General features: G+C 44.5%; 1 protein-coding gene across 1 annotated transcript in view; it reads left to right on the top strand.

The window, feature by feature from the left end:
• UHRF1BP1L (UHRF1 binding protein 1 like) overlaps nucleotides 1–16,209 on the top strand; it is a 79,382-nt gene that overhangs the window by 49,416 nt on the left and 13,757 nt on the right. Inside the window, exons 13-17 of the mRNA XM_018558046.1 lie at nucleotides 4,953–5,146; nucleotides 6,257–7,623; nucleotides 10,504–10,670; nucleotides 12,943–13,085; nucleotides 14,858–15,008. Of these exons, the coding sequence (XP_018413548.1) occupies nucleotides 4,953–5,146; nucleotides 6,257–7,623; nucleotides 10,504–10,670; nucleotides 12,943–13,085; nucleotides 14,858–15,008 (2,022 nt within the window). The remainder of the gene's footprint in view (nucleotides 1–4,952; nucleotides 5,147–6,256; nucleotides 7,624–10,503; nucleotides 10,671–12,942; nucleotides 13,086–14,857; nucleotides 15,009–16,209) is intronic.

The raw sequence follows: 16,209 nt of genomic DNA, 5'->3' as shown, positions 1-16,209 counted from the left end.
GAGCATTTGGGCGAAGGTATTGGAATGCTCCAATACCTTCCCTGATACTGAAACTTCCAGTCAGAGAAAGATTTCCTCTGACTGGCAGTGCCGTAGGGCAACATGGAGCCAGCTTCCTGGGCAATCAGGAAGCCGGCTTGCGGGTAATGACATGCCGCCCAGCTTCCTGATTGCCCGGGAAGCCGGCTCCATGTTGATTGGCCGGGGAAACTGGCTACCCAGCTAATCAGGCTGGCTTCCTGGACGATCAGAAAGCCGGGTGGCGAGTAATGGACCGGCTCATGATTGGCCGGGAAGCCGGCTCCATGTTCCCCTACGGCACTGCTGGTCAAAGGAAATCTTCCTCTGACCTGAAGTTTCGGTATTGGGGAAGTACTCGCACTGGCCCAAATACTCTTTTTCGGCACCGTTACTATTATTGGTGCATCCCTAATAGTTACCATCACACATGCCTCTCTTAAGGTGCCCACACACTGTACAATTATCGTACGAGAATCGCGGGAAATCCCGCGATCGTACGATAATCGCAAAGTGTATGGAAGGCATGCAACCGTTTCTACTGTACGGTCGCACGTCTTCCGTCGAACAAGCAGGCTGGAAAACCCGCCGAGAATCGTACGATTCTCAGCGGGTTAGTGGCCTGCTTGTTCGACAACTGCCGAACGGGCCGATGTGCGTACACGCACACTGCCCGTTCAGCATTGCAGTCATCAGAAGCCCGCCCCTCATTGCAGTCATCGGAAGCCCGCCCCTCAAGGGGGCGGGCTTGCGATGATCGCAAGTACGATCTGCCTGTCCAAGATGGGCAGATCGTACAAGCTTTTAATTAGCTTACAACCATCGCAAGACAAAAGTCTTGCGATGGTTGTAAGGTGTATGGGCACCTTTAGTGAACATCCTATATGACAGTGTAAACAGCGTGTGAGAGAGACATGGGTTTAAGAGCTACTGCACTACATTATACAGATTATACAGAAACCATCTTGTGGTGCATGCTGGGAATAGATAATGTTTATGTAAAACCATATAGGCTTATGTTTGCCTATATATTGTACTTATAGGTGTTCATGGGGTCTATAGGTGTCTGCTGTGACCTATAGTAGAAAACTCTTGTGTTCCTGAACCTTGCAGTGCAGGGAATTAAAGGACTAATATATATATATATATAGGGCGCAAAATTTCCACTCGGCCCCTCGCAATTTGCGAGGGAAAATTGCGTGGGGGCGAGTGGAAATGAAGCCTCCTCGGGGCGGCTTCTCTCCTGTTCACCGACCTGATGACAGCGCTCCCTCGTCCGTCCGTCCGTCTAAGCAGGGGGGCGCAGGAGGGAGCGCTGCATGCTGTCAGGATGGCGGAGCGGTGAGGGGGAGAGAAGCCGCGCCCTCAGCTATCAGGATGGCCGAGCGGGGAGGAGATCGGAGCCGCTGTCATCCTGTCAGTTTCAGGATGACAGCGGCTCTGTGTGTGGCAGAGTATCAATATCATTGATACTTACCGATCCTCCGTGTGAGAAGGACAAACACTGGAGCGATCGTCTGATCACTCCGGTGTTTGTAAATAACTGGGGACACATAGTACTATGTGTCCCCAGTTATGAATGAACAGGCTGTGATTCACATCACAGCCTGTTCATTCATGAATTTCTCAATGGGGAGAAACACTCAGTACAGAGGCTCCTCCCCATTCAGAAACAGCTGATAGTAAATATTTGACTGGGAGGAGCCTCTGTACTGAGTGCTTCCCATTCATTGAGTGCTGAAAAAGAAATTGAGGATTTGGTGTCCTCAATTTCTTTTCTATTTTAAAAGGGAAATGTCAGGGGTCTGTTTGGACCCCTAATATTTCCCCGAAGCCCCCCCAACAGTAAAAAAATAAATAAATCATAAAATAAAAATAAAAAATTATAATAAAAATGTAAAAAATTATTTAAAAAAAAGTGAAAACTGCTCCCCCCCACATGTGCGAAGACTAAAAATTAATTTCAGATGAAATGTGTATGTGTAATGCTCTGTGCGTTGTGCTGTGGCTGTATGTGTAATGCCCTGTGCGTTGTGCTGTGTCTGTATGTGTGTTGTGCTGTGTGTTTGTTTGTGTTATGCAGGGCAACTGATGGCGAGTAACTTTGAAGGCCTGGCTCGTAGCTCAGGACCTGAAATTTTGAGCCCTGTATATATATATTCTATTATAGAGGGATGACATATTCTCTGTAATGCTTGATGGGTTTTTTTTTTGCACACGCATTGCATTTTAGGACGTAAGACCTCTCAACTTGCAGTTGTGTTCCACTAAAGTTTGTGCTAGAAACCCCATTTAACTTGTGTTTGATACCTTCTATGTTCCATAGTGAACCCAGCCTACAATAATATGCCTTATAGCATAACAGCTGCCACGCTTCATATGTCAAACAATAGTTGCCTTTGTGGTAGCTGAGCTGTTTAAATAAAAAATGGAATCTCAAGAGAGGCAGGAGAAGAGAGGCATATTGTTGTGTGGCAGAGGGCATTCCCAGCATCCCTCTACATATGCTTACTACTTGATCAGGCAGTGGGTGGATGTTTGTAAAACACTCGGGGGACAGCAAGACAAAAGCAAAAATGCTATTATTTCATATTTGCGAACTTGCTTGACTTGCCTTGATAAAGTTGGGTACACAAAGAAATTTTTCTCATTCAGAACAAAAAATATTTGACAGATTCCTCCTACAGTGGAGTGCTAACAGTGTAGATGAACTAATCTCCCGCGGTGCCCGCCACTGTCGGGATACCCGAACAGTGCTTGCAGCTGATTGGCTGGAAGTACTATTGGACCAACAATTTTCCAGCATGCCCCTGTGACAAAAGTCGATCTAATGATTTACTTTTGTTTTCGGGGATAGGGCAACCCGAGGTGTGTTTTAAAAGTGCCTGTTAGTTTTTCAGCAAACTGAAACTCCCAATAATAACTGTACCGGTAACAAAGGTAGAGGATACTTGCCTCCCTTGCCACCCACGTTGCCAAATGCTGTTCCACTGAAGATGAATCACTGTAAACCACACTTCCAACTTCCTGGACCCCCGCAGCACTAAGTGATTCCTATATAATGGATTAATCCGCGCTAATTAGGAGATAATAAAACTAAAAATGGATCCGTGGTTAAAAGCCGCTAGATAAAGGTTAATAAACCTCAAAAGATGTGGGATGGGTGTACAGCGCTATATAACCTCCTCAATGTGATATAATCTGTGATAAATAAACTGTGAATAATTCTGTGTCATATACTGGACCAGTCAGAAGAACCTTATGACGTCCAATATCGTGAAATATAATCAAATTAAAAAAAAAACAAGATCAAAAATATCAGGTGAAAATGATATATAATTAGGTCGAACATAAACTCAAATATGACTCGACTAATGCCCGTGGTAAAAAAGCCGCTGGACAAAAAGTCATAAAATGTGGAATGAATGTACAGCGCTAAACAACTTCCCTAGTGTGATATACCTGTGACAAATACACTATAATAATGATTCTGTGTCAAATATATAAACCAAAATGTGACACAGAATCATTAATCATTATTATAGCGCTGTACATTCATTCCACATTTTATGACTTTTTGTCCAGCGGCTTTTTTACCACGGGTATTACTCGAGTCATATTTGAGTATTAACCTTTATCTAGCGGCCTTTAACCACGGATCCATTTTTAGTTTTATTATCTCCTAATTAGCGCGGATTAATCCATTAAATAGGAATCACTTAGTGCTGCGGGGGTCCAGGAAATCGGAAGTGTGGTTTACAGTGATTCCTCTTCAGTGTTCAATCTTCAGATTATATCGCATTGAGGAGGTTATATAGTGCTGTACACCCATCCCACTAAGTGATTCCTCCCTCTAACTCCTACATCACTAATTTACCCTGTAGTGCAGTGGGGGTCGGCAAAAGGAACCATTGATCGTTCCTGATGTGTTGGTTTCTGAAGAAAGGCTTCAGCCGGCGATTCCTCTTTAATGAAATGGTGGTGTGGGCGGCAGCACAGGGGCTTAGTGGTTAGTGCTCTAAGTTAGTGGTTAGTGGGTTCAAATCCCATTCAGGACACTATCTGCATGGAGTTTGCACGTTCTCCCTGTGCTTGCATGGGTTTTCTCTAGGTACTCTAGTTTCCTTCCACACTCCAAAGACCTACTGGAAGGTTAATTGGCTCCTCTCTAAGGTCTCGTTCACAGCTAGGCGTATTGCATATGCGTGTCTGCCGCGCGTTTTTTACTGCGATTCGCAGTAAAAAAGTTGCGCGACAAACGTGCGTTACCGAAGGCTACTTGGCTGTATCCCAACGCGCAACAAAACGGCCCAAAGCAGTACATGTACCTTTTCAGGCGTGGGCCGTTTTGTAGCGCGTTAGGGACGGGCGGAAATACGCCAAGGTGGGAACGAGACCATTGAATACAATGGGATTTATATTTTTGAGCGTTTTGTAGAGCGTTCGTCGAGCGTAGAAACGGTCGCACGTCTTCGTTCACACTGCTCGATTCTCGTACGATCGCGGGATTTCGCCCGGTTCTCGTACGAGAATCGAGCAGTGTATGGGCACCTTAACTCTGCCCTGTATATATGCATGTGAACTCGAGACCTTGGATTGCAAGCTCCTTGAGGGCAGGGACTGATGTGACTGTGCAGTATGTAAAACGCTGTGTAAGATGTCGGCGCTATATAAATACCTGTTATTTAATAAAAAATACATTTATCACTGTCGTCTTTTCAGGTAAAGTTTTTATTGGGTGTTTCAGTTTAAAGGATGTCCTATGATAACCGTGGGATTGAATCCTTATTAGCAGCAAATTTTAGTAGACCCGGTGCTATTTTTTTGGCACACACCCAAACACACAAAGCACTCCTAGGTATACAGTCAGAAACACATTTACAGATGACTTTTTGACTAATAAAACCACTTATGTTTTTTTTTTTTGTTCTTAGTTCCAAGTTCCAACCTCTATGTACAGCTGAATGCACTGCAAATTACAGTGGATGAAAGGAGCATCTTATGGCTAAACCAGTTCATTCTGGATCTGAGGCAGAGCGTCGACCAGTTCATGGCTATGTACAAACTGAATGACAGCTCCAAGTCTGACGAGCACATTGATATTCGAGTGGATGGTCTGATGCTGAAGGTAATTCTCAGATTTTTGCAGGGAGAACAAACCCTGCTGAATAATTCAGTCTGATATTCCAGGCGGTTCTCTAATCCATGCATGAATGATATTTACTTACTATGTATATTTGATGAGAGCACAGCATGGCAGCTTATAATGACGTTATCAAATCTATTCTTCTTTTTTTTTACAATGTTATTACAGGAAATACAGGGGCAAATTCTATCCATGGGCGCTTTGTAGGTTGTGCCAAACACAAGGGAATTGAATTGTTTGAATGAGAACTGCAAATTAACTTGTAAAAAAAAAAGAAAAAAAGCCGCTTTCCTATGTCGGTGGTTTTGCTTTTGGATGCCCTTCCTGTCAAAAAGTGTTCAGGACCACACTAGCCCTGCAGATTGTGTGCTCAAAAGAAGCAGTGATGTTCAGTGATGGAAATAAGTGTAGTATGAGGAAACTAAAGGTGCAGGAATTTAAACAGACCTGTCATAAAAGAAATACCAAGACCTGCTGACGATGAACTCCTTCTGACAAAGGCTATGGGCTTGGCTGTCTCGGGCTTAGGTGTTCTTGAATTCACTGACCCTAAAAAAAAATGCAGATTAGGAAATTTAGGGAAAAGTGAAAAGCCCTTATCTGCACACTTGTTATCTGTAAAAAATAAGTCAAGGCAACTGGACTTGCTGTATTTTTCTTGAAGACGTTTCACTGGACATCAGACCAGCTTTTTCAATTCAGAATGCCTTGTACAAAATTTATCTTGGAATAAATATGGTGAATGTTGCTCCAATCCACATAATCTGATAGTTGCAACCAGGTGTTGATTGAGGGGACACAAAGTTTAGGGAAATCTCTCCAATATGGTCAGATATCAGTACATACAGGAATCCATTAAGAAGCATCCTTGCTTGTCCCTTTTAGCCTTCTGAGTCACGGTAGAGCATACACAGTTTCTTTTTTCCCTGGTTCAGACATAACGAGGTCAGCGGTACAAAGGAGCAGTGGGAACACGCATATTCTAAGAGACAAACAAGGTGTAGCAGAGCTCTTCTTTAAAGCTAAATGCTATGCTTTGATGCAGAAGAAAAACAATGATATTGTAAAATTGACCGGTTATTTGTTTTACAGGTTATCTTGCCGTCACAAAAGAAGTTGGACTGTCACCACGACCAGCCAACTGCTATCAGCATTCAGACTTCTGAAGTGATCGCCAGCAACACAAGGCAGTCCCCAAACTGTCGGCGTTCAGACCTTGAAGCCATATTCCAGGACTTTAAGAATTACCCCTTCTTCTCCAAAACATTCACCTCCTTTCCCCGCTCAGAGAACAGCCATGACCTCTTGCACCCCATATTTCAGAGGCATGCTTTTGAGCAGGACACTAAGATGCACGATGTCTACAAAGGTTTTGTCGCACCAAAGCTGGACACCAATGCGCTGAAGACATCCTCAGCTAAAGACATCTGGGCCATACATTTCACACAGTTCTGGGTCGACTATGAAGGGATTAAAAGCGGGAAAGGTCGACCTGTAAATTTTGTTGACTCCTTCCCATTTTCCATTTGGCTTTGCCAGCCCGCACGTTTCACTCAGTCTCAGAAACAGATTGTTTCCAATGACGATAGTTTGGTAAACCTTTCCAAAAGTGAATCGACGGACTTTGCCGGTCGTCTGCAACGCAAAAAACTTTTAAAACAATACTATAGCACAGATGTGGATGGCCGGAGTACGCCACTGCAGAAGTCCCAATCCTTAGACAGCAGCTTATCAGCCCCACCCTCTCCAGAGCTACCACAAGCCGATATCCAGGTCCTTGCTTATATTCAGAAGCACGTGAGTGCTCAAATGAATCACTACCAGTATATTTTCCTTTTGCTGCTGCAGGAATCACTAAAGCAGGTCGTGGACAATCTGCGGAAGGATGTAGAAGACGTGACCGGAAAACCGGCTGAGGACACCAAACTGTCCATCGGTCTGCTGCTAAAAAGTGCTGAGGTTTCTTTATTATTGCACCCTCTACCGGAGGAAAATACATCCAACTGCCCTCTCTCCCAAGAAGGGAGCCCTCTGGTTGGAAACAAAAGATCTTCTCCATCAGGGAGTGCACAAGAGGATAGTGTAGGTAACTCCACTGTTGACTTAATCATTGACTCTGCCAGTGGTGACTTTGGAGCAATTCTAGACCCTAAAAAGATTGATTTGCCCGATGTCAGCCTGTCAAAGTCACCCGGCAACACTGAGCCAAGGATGGAATGTTTGGAAGGGTCCATTCTGAAGGTAGAGGATGGAGTCTTGGGACAGCTGATTAATGTCAATGGTCTTAAAGAGGATGCCCACTCAGATGAAGCCCACAATAGCGATGATAACATTTCCTGTCCAGTCAGCCACTTTGAAGAGAATCTTATTAATCTTCAAGCCCCTGATACAGAGAATGTTGTAGATCCTCTTCTCAGCATCCAGTACTCTGAGGCTCAGAGGAAACAAACTGACACAAGGTAATAATGGGATTTTCTTGTTCATCGTGACTTGAATCAATAGGAGAAGAATATGTTAAATGTGCAGGAAATCCAAAATGCAAATTACTTTCAGTCATTTTCTAATAACGTTTAATACTTGTAGCTCCAGCTAAGCAGCCAAATACACAAATGGTTATCTGTGAATTGTCCTACCTGCCACATGATTTGTAATTCTGTTTAGCCAATCTTCTCATCCAGGTTGTTATGACAGACAGCCTAACCTGGTTCCAGACTTGCATTGTAGTTTGACAGTACATCAATGTGTATGGACACTTTAAGGCAAACACGTGCTTTTCCCATGCAGGACCAAGCAACAGGTACCATTTGAAGCTCCAGCTGCCCCTCCACTGCTCAGTTCAGACAACAAGAGTAAAGAAAAGGCCTGTTATTCCTGTGTATAGAACACCATATGACTAGTGATGTGTCTGGGCTTGGGGCAAACTCTGACCGCTACCCCAATAATTTGCCGGCTATGCAGTGGGGTCAGGAGGAGGGGTGGCAAGCAAGGTTTTGAGCTAACTGGGTTTGCACCAAGCCCATCCTCATCACTACATATGACTCTCTCTATGTGGCAGCGCTGACTCTTGGGGATTGGCCCAGCACATCATATGTGGGTTGGTAGACATTCAGTCCTGTAGTGGTCCAACGTGGACTTTTTAGTAATGGATGCTGGAAACGTGGGGACTTATTACTGTATGTCTGGGCAAAATAAAACAAATATCTTCAGCACATCTCTGCCTCTGAAATCCCAAGCAATGTTGACCAGTTCTCTTCTGACTACAGAACACCTCCCCTCTCCTCATCTCCAAAACTTAAGGAGGTAGTCTGTAGTTCAAGGGGGGAACTAGGCAGGGCTAACAATGCTAGTTGACATCAGTGCAGCAGATGCAGCATTGTCGGCTCAAACTGAAATATTTTTGGCAGATTATTAGGTATTTTTCTGTAGTACATGGGAACATGCAGAGATTATTATTATACGGGCTTTATATAGTGCCAACAGTTTAAGCAGCTCTTCAGAGGTGAGCAGAATATGTGTTTAGTTTCTTTTTTTTTTTGCCAAGATATACGCTTCAAAATGTACCTGTTGCTTTACACTGCATGGGCAAAGCACAGGTTGACATGAACCGCTTGCCGTCCAGCAAACTCCCCACAGCGGATGGATTTTTTTTTTCTGCTCGCACGCGCCCCCTAGCACGAGCAGAACACATTGACAAGTGTAAACAGCAAGCGTTCAGGCGGCTCTATAGTCATCTGATCGCTTGTATGTGCCCAGCAGCGTGCGCCCCCCGCCATTACCAGCTATCCCGGGCTCCGCTGTCCCCTCTGTGGGCCCAGGACCGGCTTGTTGGCTCTCTGCACTAAGATTGGAGGGAGATCGGCACTCTCCCAGCGGCTGAACTCCTCTCCCATCTCTGAATGCAGAAGTGATGCGTATGACATCACTTCCACATTCAGCTGTCATTTCTCTGGCTGTTACAGCCAGAGAAGAAGCTGGTGAAGCAGATATCTGTCTCATCACATTCTTTTAGAGACCCCTAATGTCACCTAGGGACCCCAAACACCAAATGTCTCCATAAAGGGGACCTGTGGGTGTGCCTGTGCTGTCACATAGGGGGTTTGTCATCCCCCTATGTGATAGCAATAACATTAAGTGTAAAAAAAAAAAAAAATTAGTCGCATTAAAACAATGTAGAAAAAAACCCCCAATTTGTTTTTTTTATTAAGTTCCCCGCTCTCACGTTTACGCACATACAACCATAATTGCACGTTTGGTGCGCCAAAGCACTAAGAACTGACAATTGCGCCACACATGTTAATAATTTTAGGGCCATCAGTCACTGATGACACTAAAATGATGAATGGTGAAAGCTTTTAAATCATCTCTTATGGGCAATTTTGCGTATTAACGTTTTGCGGCCGCACACAATTTTAAGGCTTGAAATGTTTGGTTTCTATTTACCCGGCGTGACCACGTCTTTTATATTTTACCAAAATATCCCTCACTTTTTCTGGGAGTGTCTAATTACTCTCTGTGTTATCCAAGTTCCTCTACCCCTCCCTGTATTAGATTGTATGCATCTGCCCGGTGAAGAATTGAAGGGAAATACTATAGAGCAAGGGTAAGTAAACTTGGGCCCTCCAGCTGTAGTGCAACTACACATCCCATGATGCATTGCACAGACATGACTCCCAGAGGCAGATACATACTGGGATTTGAAGTTTCACAGCTGGAGGGCCAGAATTTGCCTATCCCTTCTATAGAGTGTCACTTGAGTGAGAGCTCTGAGTCTGGTGGGGCTGCTAACATTACATTGAAGATGGCGGCACCCAGCAGCTGTCTCTGGGCTTTTGATACAAGGGAGGCTTTTACAAGTAAATATGATGCATAAAAAGGTTAAATGCACATAACATGTTCTAGGAAGATTGTTGCATGAATGATCTGGTGACAGGGTCTCTTTAAGTGTTGCAGGTTTGAATAACTGTCATTATTGTCTAGGCCAGGGGTAGGCAATCCTCGGCTCTCCAGCTGTGCTGAAACTACAAATCCCTAAGGCATTGCAAGCCACAGGCAGTACTCCCAGAGGCAGAAGCATTATGGGATTTGTAGTTTCAGCACAGCTGGAGAGCCAAGGTTGCCTACCCCTGGTCTAGGCAAAACCTTCTACTATGGTGTCAAAGTTTGTTATATAGAAAGATAGGAAATCCCATAACCTTACTTAGGGGTTCTAAGATTTAGAGTTTTCTTTTTATTTCTCGCTCCTGTAACCCACTTTTGTTTTGCCTTTTATTATTATTATGACTTTTCCGAAGTTACTTCTTTTGATTTTTGAAACCTGGTTTCCATGTATTTTTGTTAAGTGGAACCCCTAAGGATCGCTGTCCGTCCAACCTGCCTACCTTCTCTGTTTCTTACAAGAACATGAAGAGAAGCCCTTCCCAGTTCTCCTTGGACAATATCTCCATAGACAGCAACCTGCTGGATGAACACCTGGTGGAGAGCGACGGGAGTGACCCTATGGAGGCGGGTAGGGAAGAGTTTGAAATCTGCACCCCGAATTATTGATCATTTGGGTGTTTTTCCTTTAAGGAAGATTTAGCTGTCACATATACAAAGTGTTGATTGCTGCTTCTGCTCTTTTTGATTGCCTCTTCCAAGTGAACTGCTATCAGTTCACTGGGAAATATTGGCAATGCTTTGCTGCAGAAAAATTGATTACCTTCATTGTATTGTGTTGACTGGTGCACTTCAACAAAAGCAGCCCAGTCCATCTTGCATCATCTGGTCCCTCATGATAATGGGCCTATGTGTAGGTGGTGATAGGGGAGCAGACAACGCTCCTGTCTTCACTAGTATCGTCACTGCACAAGTAATGTAAGAATGTAACAACAGTTGTGGACCACTTGTGTTCCTCCCTCCAAAAGGTACTTCAAATGTTTAAGGAAAGTCAAATTGTAGAGAAGTATCCCACTTAATAGCTAGGTATAGCTGCACTACTGCCAATAAGAGGCAGGGAGACACCAAACTGTATAAATGAAAAATAGAAAACAGACAGAGGGTGCACCCCTAGTTCAAAACATGGAAGTATTAATGGAGAACTATGGGGTTAAGGCTTTTCCCCATAGTTCTCCTTAGGGTAACGGGAGGACACAAACTAGCGTCCTCCCGTCACCCTAAGCTCAGTATACCGCGAGCAGGAGCTACTGCTCGCGGTATACTGAGACGCCGCAGCTGAAGCGGATCCCGACAATTATGTCTGGATCCGCCCAGCTGCGTGAGTGACAGCTGGCCCTGCCTATCTAGAGGCAGAGCCAGCTGTACCCGCCCCTCCCCCATCCGATCCGCCAGTCAGCGCTGGCGGAGTGGGGAGGGGGGAATCCATCCTATGTGTTTGCTCACCTCCCGATCTACTGAGCCGACCTGTGACAGTCTCATTGTCACAGGTCGGCTAGAACTATGAGGTGAGTGAAAAGCACTCACCTCATAGTTCTCCTTTTAAAGAGCAAATATGGTTGCACTCAAACACTCGAGAAGTAAAACTCTCATGATGTGGAATAACAGACATCATAGTAGCCATTACAGCTGATTAATCGGGTTATTTCTGGTACAAACATGTTCACTGCAATAGTGCATTAAGTGAGAAGCTTTTTATTAAATACAAAACCAGTATTGTACTGACATTTGTGTTGAAGTAAAAATTGTATTAAAAAAGCCTCTGAATCTCTAATCTCAGCCTGCCGGGACCAGCGGACTGGCTGTGATGTTGTTGTCAGGTACAGTCCTTTCCTGCTCAGGGATATACTGCCACAGGAACCCATCCAGAATTCTGGTATCTATGGTGCCTCTGTGAGCTGTGGAGTGCTGGTCAGGCTTTGGACTGCTTCCGCGTTCGGCTGCTGCAGGCCAACTCGGAAGCGATAATCAATCGCAGAGCCTGACCACTGCGCCACACCTCACGGAGGCTTCATAGATAATAGAATCCTGGCAACCGCTCAGCAGAAAACCGCTTTCTGTTTTCCATTTCGAGTCATTGCACAACACTGATAAAGGTTCACAAGCACACTTGTCGCAGAGAAAAAAATATAAAAATATCTGGCACAAATAACATATTACCAATAACGGTGAGAACAAGCATTGCCCTAGTCTCTTTTCTGCTGTACACCTCTCTGTTCTCACCAATCAGACAACTAAGACTCAGTAACTGGTCGTCTATACAGGAATTGGGCTTTCTGTCACCTCTGTGAAGGCTGAATTATACTTAAAGTGACATTAAACCCAATATTTTTAGGTTCAGATTTTTTAACATAAAACAATAGTGTAATGTGTGCCTTACTGTAACCCATGGTTGTTTCCCTTCTCTTTGCTGCTCTTCCTTTTAAATCCGTATCTCTTCTCATGCTGGGCAGAACTTCTGTTTTGCAGCAGACTGCCTTGTCTCTGAAATGGATACACAGCGTCTGTGTGAAGGTTCACAACCTGAGCCAGCACTACAGGAAGAGGCACTCAGCTGCAGAGGGAAGTTCTCCCCAAGCATGAGAAGACATGAGGATTTAAAAGGAAGAGCAGCAAAGAGAAGGGAAACAACCATGGATTACAGTAAGGCACACCTTACAGTATTGGTTTATGTTAAAAAGTCTGAATGATTCCTGCAAGATGACGTGAGAGTTATAGTTCAAGTTGTTTTTGTCTGAGGTGGAGTTCAACCTAAAGGTGCTATCATACCATTCAATACTTGCTTGCCCTGTATAAACCACTGTACCTGCAGCAGGCCTAAGATTGTTTCTTTTTTTCTGTGTCAGGACTGGAAGACTTCTCTTCATTAAACTATCAGTCCACAGGGGACACAGCTAGCGTGGAACTAAGGAATGAAGAGTACTGCGTTTCCTCGCCGGACGTGGTCAGCGCCGCTGATGAAAGCACGCAGGACTCTAGACAAGAGATGGTAGGTGTCCATGTTTCAGGCCTCTTTTCTGGTGACCGCTGTGCCCGACTGGTAAATGGAGTAAATGAATTTGAAGGTATTGTCTATTGCATCTATTCAGATTCAGTCTGCAATTGTCTAGTGCCGGTTACAAACTGCCTTTTTCTTCTGGATATTGTGACAGTCCATCAGCCTCAGAAGTTTATAAAGCCATCTGATGAGGGTTGTAGTTTGGGTGGCTGGTAGTAAATTATTGTTTTAAAAGACATCTATGATTTCTTCTCATTTTTGGATTCATTCTCCATATGCAGTTCCAAACGATTATGCTTTATTCGCACTTTACAGTATTCATAGAGCCATCCTTACAAACCCCTCCTGATTGCAGTCCGATATCCCTTCCACTATGTCTGTTGTATCCGTGTCCCTCCACCTGATTGTGCTCTGATATCCCTTCCACTATGTCTGTTGTACCCATGCCCCCCCTCCTGATTGTGCTCTGATATCCCTTCCACTATGTTTGTTGTACCCATGCCCCCCCTCCTGATTGTGCTCTGATATCCCTTCCACTATGTCTGTTGTACCCATGCCCCCCCTCCTGATTGCAGTCCCATATCCCTTCCACTATGTCTGTTGTACCCATGCCCCCCCTCCTGATTGCAGTCCCATATCCCTTCCACTATGTCTGTTGTACCCATGCCCCCCTCCTGATTGCAGTCCCATATCCCTTCCACTAAGTCTGTTGTACCCATGCCCCCTCCTGATTGCAGACTGATATCTCGTCCACTCTGTTGTATCCATGCCCCCCTCCTAAATGCAGAGGGATATCACTTCCACTCTGTTGTACCCATGCCCCCCCTCCTGATGGCAGTCCGATATCCCTTCCACTCTGTCTGTGGTACCCATGCCTGTTCCTTGGCCAGACGCAACTTAAAGTGTATCTAAAGCCATTTGTTTTCCTTTATTGGTGCATAGAGTGGGGAAGGGTTGGATCCTCTGTCAGGCTCTGTCTAAACAAGTACCTGTTCCAGTTACCATGTGATACACAAGTCTCATAAAGTAACAAAACAATTTCCTTTACCGTCCCTGTTTGAGCCAAATCCTCCTTCATTTGTGTCTCACGTGCTTCCCTCCCAGACACTGCAGCTCACAGTGGGAGGGTTTCAGAAGCAGAGGAAGTGCTGTCAATCTAGAAAGCAGTGAGCAGGACTAGGTGTGGCCGGGTGTTAATTGACAAGCTAGAAGCCTGTGTATCAGCAGTGATAATACTGATAGCCATGTCTCCTGCAACATTTCTTTCATCCCACTGTAATGCAAGCAGGCCCAGCCTACACGAGAGTGGCAACTCTGCTCTGAATTCAGGAGCAGTGCAGCATTGTCACCCCCTTTTGGGGAGATTAACCCTTTCTATTTGTTCTAGTGACCATTGTCACTAGGTGATGAGAAACCCAAAATTATGAAGCTGTCACTAAAATCGGAATATAGGGGAAATCTTAAGGGCAACACTTTAAGATCTCTTCCTCTTGCATCCTGCTGTGTCCCTGCGACAGGAAGTGGAAAGATATCTCCACAACAGGATGAAGACAAAAAGAAAACTGACTTGACAGGGATTTTAACCTTTCTGTACTCTATTGAAAAGCTAAAAAGTATTGGCTTTAGATGGACTTGAACCTACTGGTATGTTTTTGCATCTGGACCGGGGAAACTCCACTCAAGTAGTGTCCCTAGTCTCTTGCAAAGTAAGACTGCACACAGGTTTCTTTGGTGCCCACATAACCTCTGTTCCTTCCCTGCAGATGTCTGTTGTGGTATTTAAAGTAAATGGAGTGAACGGCGGAATCGATATTAAGGGAGAAGATGCCACCATTTGCCTTCAAGTGAATCAAGTGGTTCCGAAACAGCTCGGGAATGTCAGCGTTTGGCAATACCTCAACAATCGGAGCTTGAGTAAGGGATTGTCCTTTAAATTATATTTATGTCATAGTACCATTCATGTTCCAGCTGATGTAAGTGAGCCTGTGGCCAGCCTATGGACAGGTTTTTACATATTCTTAAGCAGTAAATGAGCTTTAAAAGAAGAACGGAGGGCTTCCTGTATTCTCATTATCTGCTCGCTAAGAATACTGTATATAAATATTTTTAGGTTCATAGCTTGACCACAGAATCACAAAGTTCTTCTTTAGGTTTTATGTAAACCAAAACAATGAACTTTTCTTATTTGCACCTTTTTGGTCTGTTTAAAAAGTATATTTAAGTGTTTGCATGATTAGTGCGCAAAATATGTTTATCCCGAGCTTACTGTGCACGCTGCCTCTGCTGAATTATCAGTTAGCATTGTTCCTAGTTCTCTCTGTTCACTACAAAAATTTCCATCCTTTATTTGTGTCTCACATGTTCCCCTTCCCAGGCACTGCAGCTCACAGTGGGAGGGTTTCACTAACAGAGGCTGTGCTGCCAATCCAGAAAGCAGCGGGCAGCAGTCGGTGTATACAGGTACTGACTGACAAGCTCGTGAATCAGCAGCAACAATGCTGATATAGAGCCAAAAGAAATCTCACAGCTCCAATTCCTTAGCTGCCATCAGGACTCCCCAGGTTCTGGTCTAATAGGTGCATCTCCACCTTGGAATGTAGCAGTATACGAACAGACCACACTATCCAGAGAGACCACACTATCAATACTGCAGACTTTATTGAAATTCACAGCAAATCCAGTGTAACAGTGTGTATAAAACAGCAAATATCGGCACTGAAAGCCCCCAACCAGCTCCAGCCCCTCACATGTTTCACCCGTAGCCTTATTCATATATAGTTACGGCCCATGCTACATTTTTTTCCATCCCTCTGTAATGCAAGCAGACGCAGCCTACATGATGGTGGCAACCAGTCTCTGATTTCCGGAGCAGTGCAGCATTGTTACCACACCATCACAGGAAGCTGCATTAGGTGGACTTCACTGGGAGGATCAGCGGGTATTTGTGGGACTTTTCAAGGGGCTATGAGAAAACTGGAGAACTGTACTAAGAGGAAAAAAAAGTGCAGAGCCACATATTTTTCAATGGTAGGTTATAGTGCTAATTTGAGACAATATTTCTGCTGAATGTTGGAATATTTTTTGGGGGATTGGCTTTAGTTTGCCCGCAAGAACA

This window comes from Nanorana parkeri, unplaced genomic scaffold, assembly GCF_000935625.1.
Source record: "Nanorana parkeri isolate BGI_ZX_2015 unplaced genomic scaffold, ASM93562v1 scaffold14, whole genome shotgun sequence".
Lineage (NCBI taxonomy): Eukaryota > Metazoa > Chordata > Amphibia > Anura > Dicroglossidae > Nanorana > Nanorana parkeri.
This window is presented reverse-complemented; position numbering and strand designations above follow the sequence as displayed.